At 32.7% G+C, this 10,443-nt stretch overlaps 2 protein-coding genes across 2 annotated transcripts; both read right to left on the bottom strand.

The window, feature by feature from the left end:
- Window positions 1–4,114: 4,114 nt before the first annotated feature.
- Window positions 4,115–5,564, bottom strand: LOC127106982 (alpha-1,3-arabinosyltransferase XAT3). Its single transcript, XM_051044270.1, has 2 exons — window positions 5,342–5,564; window positions 4,115–5,268 (listed from the first exon to the last, which is right to left on the bottom strand). Exons 1-2 carry the CDS (start codon window positions 5,487–5,489, stop codon window positions 4,115–4,117), a joined length of 1,302 nt encoding a protein of 433 aa, XP_050900227.1. The 5' UTR covers window positions 5,490–5,564.
- A 3,257-nt stretch (window positions 5,565–8,821) lies between these two features.
- On the bottom strand, window positions 8,822–9,460 carry LOC127100597 (uncharacterized). Its single transcript, XM_051037831.1, has one exon. It carries the CDS (start codon window positions 9,458–9,460, stop codon window positions 8,822–8,824), a length of 639 nt encoding a protein of 212 aa, XP_050893788.1.
- Window positions 9,461–10,443: the final 983 nt, after the last annotated feature.

Genomic DNA, 10,443 nt, shown 5'->3' with positions numbered 1-10,443 from the left:
TTCACCCCAAAATGTATTTGGCATTTCTTTAGCTTTCAACATGCTGCTAGTCATGTTCAATATACTTATGTTTCTCCTCTCAGTTATACCATTATGCTGAGGTGCATAGGACGCAATGACCTCATGCTTTATACCTTCATCATTGCAGTATTCTACAAATTCTCTAGAAGTATATTGGCCTCCACCATCAGTTCTCAGTCTCTTTAACTTGCATCCTCTTTGTTTCCCAGTATACAATTTAAACTTCTTGAGTTGTGTGAATACTTCACTCTTCTTTTCAATGAGATAAATCCATATATATCTAGTGAATTCATCTATGAAAGTTAGGAAATAGCAGTTATCTCTGTTCGACCTTACCACAAAAGGTTCACACACATCGAAGTAAACAAGCTCCACATTTTCCTTCAACTTCATTAGCAAGTCATGCTTAAATGACTTCCTTGTTTTCCTGGCTCTACAATACTATTCACTTGTCTGACTTGGCTCATTTATTTGAGGTAGACCATACACCATCTTCTTTTAGTAGAGCATAATTAAGCCTCTAAATTTTAAGTGTCTATTCCTTTGCTGCAATCAAAGCAAGACATTAATGATTAACTATGTTGATCTTAATCTTGAAGTTTTTGTTGTCTGCTAATGGTGCTTTTAGGACCAACCTTCCTTCACCATTATACACCTTCATCTGATTTGCTTCCACCTTCATGCTATACCATTTGGCAAGTAATTGACCTATGCTTATCAAATTACTTGTCATTAAAGGTACATATAAAACATCAATGATGGTAGCCTTCTGACCATCTTTCTTCAATACAACTATGTTTCCTTTCCCTTCTGATGTAATATATCTACCATCTGCAAATATGAACACTTACTTAATCAATTCCTCTAACTTAATGAACCATCTTTTACTACCAGTCATTTGGTTACTGCATCCTGAATCCATGTACCACATATTGGTTTGTTCACCATTCTAATGGGTATTAGTCATGAGTATCATATTATCTAAGTCACTACCTCCACCATGTGCTCATTTCACCTCTTCATTGTTTGTTGCTCTTAACTCTTTTTTCTTTCTACAACCTGAAGCATAATGACCAAATCCTTAACAGTTGTAACATTATACCTCATTCATTTCAACTTTCTTCCCTGAATACTTGTTCCCCAGTCTTTCTTAGTTGAATCAGAGTGATTCTTTGAATTCTTTTTTGACTTCTCATCATTAGCGAGATTATTACTCTGTTTCTCCTTTTCTTTCCCATACTTCTTGATGAATCTTTCATGCAGTGCCTGTTTAGCCACCTTCTCCCTCTCCGAGTTCCACTGCTTTAGCCTCCTCTAATGAGCTTCTAATGAGGCTTGAAGTTCTTCGAAGTTCATCTTAACTAGGTTCTAGAACTATTCAATAGGCATTACAATGTAATCAAATTTTGCAGTCAGATATCTCAACACTTTCTCAAATCTTCTGCAAATCAGTGATTGATTGATCATATGCATTCATCTGGTTTTTTAGCAACACCAATCATGACAAGAAATCTGAAACTGGCTCATCTTCTTTCATTTGAGTCATTTCAAATTGCTTTCTCAAGGTCTGCAACTTCACTCTCTTGAGTTTCACATCATCACCGTACAACTTCTACTGTTTATCCCAAGCTTCTTTAGCTATTTCTTATTATATTATCTTCTCAAAGATTCAGATCCACGCGTTAGTGAATAAAGAATATGGCTTTTCCATCTTTTTTCATCTGTTCCCTGTGCACAACCTTCTGAACATTGCATTCATCTCCAATAATGACACTCCTTCATTCACGATTTCACTCACATCTTGAAAGGTGAATATGACCTTCATCTATAAAATCCACCTCTCATAGTTTTCTACTTTGAAAACCAGTAGATTCGCTGGAAATTACGTTGATGTTGTATTACCGTTAGTCATTACAAATTCTCTCTGAATCACAATCAGGCTCAATGATACCAATTTGTTGGAACAAAAAAATAATTCTAAGGCTAAGGAAGGGGGAAAAGAAGTGAAAAGATTCTTTCATAATTAATGGTGATAAAAATTTTCCTTATTGATCATACACACTATGTTTCTCACACAATGTATTCTATTTTATGACAAGCTACAAGTTATTAATGAACTTACTTTCAGAAGTTACAAACATGAGGTATTTATACACAAAACTAACTAACTAACTAACTTGTGTTCCAAGTATTCTAGTCGAATTCCCTACAACCAAGCTTATGACTTCCCATCATCAACACAACTTCGACTACACTTCTAAGCACAACTTCAACCTCAACACAACTACTAGTCGAGAACATAATTCAAATGTCAGTCGAAAACTCAACTTAAATAGAATACTTTGAAATAAAAACAACACTTTCGACAGTTTCCAATACAAAATCAACGACCACAAACCCAAACCCAGATCCGAATAAACAAAAACAATAAGGCACTTATAGACCTGAAGAAGAAACAACAAGAAGATAAATCCATGTAAAACAATACGCAAAAAACAGAGAAGAAGTACAAATCTTGTCCTTGGCCCATTGTTTTCTTTGTTTTCTTTCTCCTTGTGATCAATTAAGCTTTAGTTACTTCTATTTGTATTATTTCTGCCTATGCACTTAGAGACTTTTAGAATTTGAGATTTTGTGAACATGATGAGAAGGATCTATTAAATAAGAATGGTGGAAAGGATGAAGAAAAATCATTGAAAAAGTGCAAGAACATGTCAAATCTAACCAAAAATGGTGTACATGAAAGATTTAGAATGAACTGGAAGTTTGCCAACACGAGGAAGACGATGAAGAAGTAGCATTTTCTTTAACAAATATTTTTTAATGTCTATATTAGTGAATTTTTAATATAATTATGATTATAATGACAAAATAAAATGTATCAGTTAGTAATCATGTTTTTTTAAAATTAATTTTAGATTAATTTAATATAATTATGAGTATAATGACTAAATAAAATGTATTATTTATTAATTAGATTTTTAAAAATAATTTACCAAATTTTAATGACATGGAAAAGAGAAATACCAAGTTGGAAATGTACATGTCAAATTTATGGTGTCAACTATTAAAAAAATGAACAACAACCCCTTTTTTAAGTAGAAATAGATCCGGATGAACAAAACTGTTTAAAAATAAAATAGAGAGATTGATTCATGAGTTAGTCAAAATAAGAGACTATAATTATAATTTAATCTTTATGTTAATACATTATAAAAATATATTAAAAAAATTATTTTAACTCCGGATCAATATCTCTTACTCTTTTAATCCAATAGATTATATATACAAATATACAAGAAAAAGAAGTATAGTAAAATAAAATATTTAATATCTTTTTTGTCCCCTATGTTAGTTTAGAGATTTATTTTGACCTTAATCTCTTAATTTAAAAAAAATATCTATTTTAATCTCTTAATTCTACAAAATATAATATATTAATCTTTTTTATCTAATTAACGATTAAAAATTTTAAAAATCGGTCTAACTAACATGACAATATTAAAGAGTTAAGTAATTAATATGATATATTTTTTTAAGTAAAGAGAACAAATATTTTTTTCACCATATGGTATTTTAAACTTTTAGTTTTACTTAAATAGTAAAGCTTTTAAAATAAAAAATTCTTTGAAAATATTTCAAAAGAAATTGTACAAAATTCAAAAAATGTATTTAACCCAAATCAATATTTTAATTATTTCCTAAAAATTATAAAACCTCAGAATTACTATATTCAAAATATTTTATAAATTTCACAATTGCTTCAAATAATAATAATAATTATTATTATAATAATAATAATAATAATGATAAATCAACTTATTTCTTTTTAAAAATACATTTATTTTACATTAAAAATATAATATAGACAATTATTCATATTTTATTTCGCATAATTCACATACTTAGTACTCTCCTCTTTTTTTAATAAAAAATAAAATATACATAAATCATATAAAAGAGAAGTAACAATCTAAAATAAAAAATGAAAAGGATAAAGTTGGAAGAAAAAAACGCTACATCAAACTCAAGTATGAAATAAATAAAAATATTGAAAGATTACAAAAGGTAAAATGGACTCATAAAACCATAACTATTGAACCAATAACTCAAGGGCATTTTTCAATATTGGCCTAAACCTATTCACATCAAGCCTTACATTTTGTTTGTCCCAATCTTGTTTTCTTATTGATGAAGTCTCCTTCCCAATCCTGTCATCCAATGGATATTCTTCTACAAGACTACTTTCTTCCAACCCTATTTTATATTCCAAATACCTAATATTCATATCTTCTGAGGCCTTTCCAAAATCATTTGTAGCAAGCAATTTCACATCACCATAAGGCACAACTTGAATGAAAATTGCATTTTCAGGTAAGAAAAGTATGTTAGTAAGACCAGCACCATGAACTCCCATTAACACATCACAAGAATTCACAATATTTGCAAACCTTGACATGTTCCTTCCTCCATCTTTAACAAGTACTTTGAAACCTAACTGTTTAGCCATTTTTACTATTTGAGGTATATTAGTGAATGATCTTGTTCTTTTTCTTGATACAATAAGAAGCCTAGGTTTCTTAACCTTCATGCTTTTTTTACTAGTATCTCGAATTTCGATTGCATTTACTCTTTCCAATGAGTAAGAACTTCGCAAAAAATCTCTAAAGTCTTTCATAGAATATGAATATTTCTGAGAATCAACGGTGAGATCATTATCATACCTTTTGAGACCAACAATCACCTTAGGGAAGCAATGAACTTTCTCATCTTTATCAATGTCGATAGTCTCGTAGTCGGAAAGCTTTTCAAGAAATGGTTTGTGTTTGAGAATCCACCAAGGCTTGTAATCAGTTATGAGAAGCTGCACTTGTCCATTGAATTGCTTACAGGTCAAAAACAGTGGAATGATGATGTCACTGAATTCATGAAAATGGTTTCCTGTGTATCCTGAAGTAGAGAATATAACTGCTGGAATGGTGTGATTCTTGGTGCAATTTGGGGCTTGTTGGATGGTTTTTATTGACCATTGTGTTACCCTTTTCATTGCATTTGTTTCCCACTTTCTTGCATAGGGTCTTATACTCCTTGACGTGTTTTCATCCATGGTGATTGTTTTGTCTGAGACAATGTAAACTGAAGAGAATTTTCCATGCACTCTGATATCTCCATTTGTTTGACAGTATTCTGTTCTTGGTTCTGAGATGCATAGTTCTTCCTCTACTTTCATTGTTTTGATTTCTTCAACTGCAAAATTAAGATAATGAAAATAACAAGGAGAAAAATGGAAGTGAGTAAAGAGAAAAAGATAAGCACTTACAAAAATGATGTATAGGATCCAACATGTAAGGCTTTAAGACTGTACAAAGACTGAAAATCATGAACAAGAAGCACAGATATGCTCCATATCCCAATATTTTCCCCTTGTAATCACTAAATCTTTTGCAAAAAAATGTATTGAAAATCATTTTTTTAGCACTCAGAGAGAAAAAACTATTATAATGAATGCTGGTTATTGGCTGATCCTAATATCTTTGTACAAGGAAAATTTGAAATTCGGAAACTATAATTTTAGGAATTTTAATATTTTGGGAAATTTATTTGGAAAAAAATCCTTGTTTAATAAAATAATTAAATCGTCTTAACTGGCAAAATCTCTCCTTTTGATAAAGTCAGCTTGAATAATAAAAGAACTTAACTTTATTCTAGAAATTTGTTATTTAAATAATTAAAGTGATTACTTTCAATCTCTTTTTTTATTGAACAAAGCAAAAAACATTCAAATAAATGTTTACGATCAGGAATAAATATATATACAATAATAATAAATACATACAAGAAGGGTGAATAAGGAATATATATATTAATATATATTAATATATATATATATATATATATATATATATATATATATATATATATATATATATATATATATATATATATATATATATATATATATATATATAAATAAAAGATAATGATAAAAATAAAAGAAGGGGTGTTAGTTGAGTTAAAGGATGTAAATATTTGGTTTAAGATTCAATCTCAATATCATTTATTTATATCTATGTATTAATATAAAAATATAGTTAATATTTATAAATTAATAATTTTAACAAAAAAAATTGCACACAAAATTTAATTATATTGAAAAAAATCTTTTTTAACTTAATCATAAATCGTGAATTCAAATTCAATTATGAGAATACACTAGAAATAAAAAAATACCTGATTAAGGTCTATGATCTGACCTACTTAAAATTCTGGTTTAATTTATTGTTTGATAAAAAAAATTAGACTAAAGCATTTTAAAAATCATATTAATTTAAATAGGTCGAATTAAGATTTATAGAAAAACATATTAAACTACCTATTTATATATAATTTTATATATTATATTTATTTTTTTACATAAAAAGTATTTTTTTATTCTTTCAAATTTTTAATATTATATTTTTATTTTTATTTTCTTTCAACTATTATTATTGTGTATATCTCATGTTTATTTATACATTAAATATGTTGCAAAAAGTAAATAAATAAGTAAATATGTTTAGACTCAAAATTTAGTAGGTTTAAAAAATCAAACGTATAGACTTTACAAAATAAGATTTTGAACAAAGTAATATCTCAATATGTCAAATAGATTCTTAAAAATGACAAATCATAATCAAAATAAAGAATTTGATGGGTAACATATGAAATTTAAACCTTAATTTATTAATGAATTGTGTCAAGTATGATTGAGTTTTGCGGGGGATAATTTGTTAGGAGTAACAATGATGATTGGACTTTGAATTTATTTAGGGAGAGTGGATTGATTTCTCGACGTCAAAAATTGGATCTTTTTGATGTCCAAGTTGTGTTTGGTGCTATAGTTGGGGGATCTTACTGATTGGGTTTTCTTGATTGAGCCAAGTCTTGGGGACCGTGTGGCATTGCGATGTTGGGTATACCTTTGGATACTTTCGAAAGAAAAATAACTTCGATGTTTTCCCTTTAAATTTTTTTTAATAAAAGTTGTTTACCCAAAATTTTCAATGCAATGTTAATTAAGGAAAGTCACACTTCACAAACAAACCAGGAAAAGTAAAAGTATTGAGCACATATGATGGAATCGATTTTATTGATAAAATGATCCCAAAAATGAGTGACTTGTACAAGGAAACAATTTCTAAAAGAGATGATTGCAAAAAAGAAGTTGAAAAGCTATAATTGCAATGGAAATAGCTCGGATTTCCACCAAGTCTCGATTCTGCTATAGTCCTTATGTCCTCTAAGGTCCTTGGATCTTGCTTCGGGAGAAAGTGATTGGATTGACTCGCTGGGGAGTGTGAAAGATTCTTTACAGAATGCAGACTCTCAATTTTTATGAATCCATAATTTTTGCCTAGACCTCCCTTTCGGGTTTTCAGTCTACCGGGATGCCCATTTATGCATAAGTTTCCCTTTAGGGTTCTCAACTTATCGGGCTCTCTTTCTTCTTCTTTTTTCAAGCGTAGTATTTTTTGAATGCATCCACATTCACAGGGGACGGAAGATCTTCACCATCCATAGTTGAAAGCATTAAGGCTCCTCTAGAGAAACCCTTCCTTACAACGTATGGGCCTTCATAGTTTGGCGTCCATTTTCCCCTTGGGTGAGTATGAATCGGTATAATCTTGTTTAATACGAGGTCTCTAATCTTGAGGTTGCGAGGAAATACCTTTTTGTCATGTGCCCTCTTGATACGCTTTTGGTATAGCTGACAGTGGCAAATGGATGCCAAGTGTTTCTCATCAATGAGGTTCAGCTGGTCAAATCTGGCTTGTACCCACTAAGCTTCGTCAAGCTTGACGTCGGTCAAAATCCTTAAGGAAGGAATGTATACTTCAATAGGCAGGACTACATCCATGCCATATACAAGAGAGAAGGGGGTTTCCCCATTGGAGGTGCGTACGGATATATGCTAGCCATGCAACCGAAACGGGAGCATCTCATGCCAATCCTTATATATTTCCACCATCTTTTGCACAATTTTCTTAATGTTTTTGTTGGCTGCCTCAACAACGTCATTCATCTTTGGACGATATGGCGATGAGTTGTGGTGTTCGATCTTGAAGCACTGGCACAACTCTTTCATCATCTTGTTATTGAGGTTAGATCCATTATCATTAATGATCTTGTTTGGGACCCCATAACGGCAAATGATTTCTTTCCTCAAGAATCGAGCTATCACTTATCTTTTGACGTTTGCGTAGGAGACTACTTCCACCGATTTAGTGAAGTAGTCTATGGCTACCAAGATAAAGCGATGTCCATTCGAGGAAGTTGGCTCAATGCATCCAATCACGTCAATGCCCACATGGCAAAAGTCCACGGTGATGTTAAGACATTGAGTGGAACCGGTGGCACATGGATCTTGTCGGCATAGATTTTGCACTTATGGCACGTTTAAACGTGGCGGTAGCAGTCAACCTCCATAGTCATTCAATAGTAGTCGACCCTCAATATTTTCTTCACCATCGTGTGTCCACTAGCATGTGTCCCAAAGTAACCTTCATGGATTTCCATTATAATCTGGTTTGCTTTTCACTTGTCTACACATCTGATCAAGACCGAATCATAATTCCTTTTGTATAATACCCTTCCACTAAAAAAGAACTTGGTTGATAGTTTCCGAAGGTGCTTGTTGTCGGTGATGGACACATTCTCAGGATATTCTTGGCTTTCCAAGAACCTCATGATGTCATAGAACCAAGGATGGCCATTAGACTCATCTTCAGTTACCAAATAGTAAGTTGGCTCGTCCAAGTAGTCAAGGTGGAAAGTTGGTGCTTTCTTTCCATTTGACCTTAAACATGGATGAAAGAGTAGTTAAGGCATCGGCGAACTGATTTTCCTCTCGAGGGATGTGATGGAAAGTAATCTCGTTGAAGTATGGGATCACTCGGGCTTCCCATTCTCCTTTGACTTTGTTGATGACCAAGGCTGAATCTCTATAAACTTCAAAGATTTTGATATTAAGACCAATCGCAGCTTCAATGTCGAAGATACAAGCCTCGCACTTCTCCATATTGTTGGTATATTCAAAACACAACCTTGTAGTGAAGGGTAAGTGAAAACCAGTTGGGGAGATGATGACAGACCCAATGTTATTTCCTTGAGTGTTAGAAGCTCCATCAAATACAAGTGTCCACCAGGACCCAGGTTCTGGTCCTTCTTCGGAGTCGGGGATGTTGTAATCCCTTATCAACATGATGTCCTCATCAGGGAATTCAAAGCGCATTGACTGATAATCCTCCAAGGGTTGGTGAGCGAGATAGTCAGATAGCACACTTCCTTTGACCGCTTTTTGGGTGACATGTTGAATGTCGTACTCAGTTAGGGTCATTTGCCAACGGTCAACTCTACTGGTTAGAGCAGGTTTCTCGAAGATGTACTTGATTGGATCCATCTTAGAGATCATTAGTGTTGTATGTGTGATCATGTATTGCCTCAAGAATTTTGCATCCCAAGCAAGTTCACAATAGGATTTCTTAAGCATCGAATACCTACTCTCGCAATCGATAAACTTCTTACTTAAGTAGTATATGGCGTGCTCTTTTCTTCCAGTTTTGTCATGTTTGTCAAGGACACATCCCACATATCCCTCAAGGACTGTTAGATACATGATCAAAGGTATTCCAGGCACATGAGGCATCAGAATTAGAGGTTTTTGTAGGTACTCCTTGATCTTCTCAAAGGCACTTTGACAATTGTTGTTCCATATGGCAGCCTGATCTTTGTGAAGTAGTTTGAAGATTGGATCACAAGTGGTTGTGAGGTGAGATATGAATATAGATATGTAATTCAATCTCCCAAGAAATCCTCAGACCTCCTTTTCAATTTTGGGTGCAGGCATGGATTGTATGGCCTTTACCTTCTTAGGGTCTACTTCGATGCCTCGTTGACTGACAATGAAACCTAGGAGTTTGCCAGATCTCACCCCAAATGTGTATTTCCTGGGATTGACCCTCAATCTAAACTTCCTCGGGCGTTCAAATAACTTCTCTAGATTAACCAAATGCTCATCTTCAGTTTGGGACTTGGCAATCATATCATCGACGTACACTTCGATCTCTTTATGAATCATGTCATGAAAGAGTGTCATCATTGCACGTTGGTATGTTGCACCAACATTATTTAAGCCAAAGGGCATGACCTTATAGCAGAAAGTTTCCCATGGGGTGATAAAAGTTATTTTCTCCATGTCGCCCAAAGCCATTCTGATTTGGTTATATCCAGAGAAGCCATCCCTAAAGGAGAAGACAGAGAATTAAGTTGTGTTTTCCACTAGCATATCAATGTGAGGCAGTGGAAAGTCGTCTTTGGGGCTTATTCTATTAAAATCTATGTAGTATATACACATACTCATTTTTCCTTAGGTACGGGCACAGT

The sequence above is a fragment of the Lathyrus oleraceus genome, chromosome 7 (genome assembly GCF_024323335.1).
Source record: "Lathyrus oleraceus cultivar Zhongwan6 chromosome 7, CAAS_Psat_ZW6_1.0, whole genome shotgun sequence".
NCBI classification, from domain to species: domain Eukaryota; kingdom Viridiplantae; phylum Streptophyta; class Magnoliopsida; order Fabales; family Fabaceae; genus Lathyrus; species Lathyrus oleraceus.
Note: the sequence above shows the minus strand (reverse complement) of the source record. Positions and strands in the feature narration are given on the sequence as shown.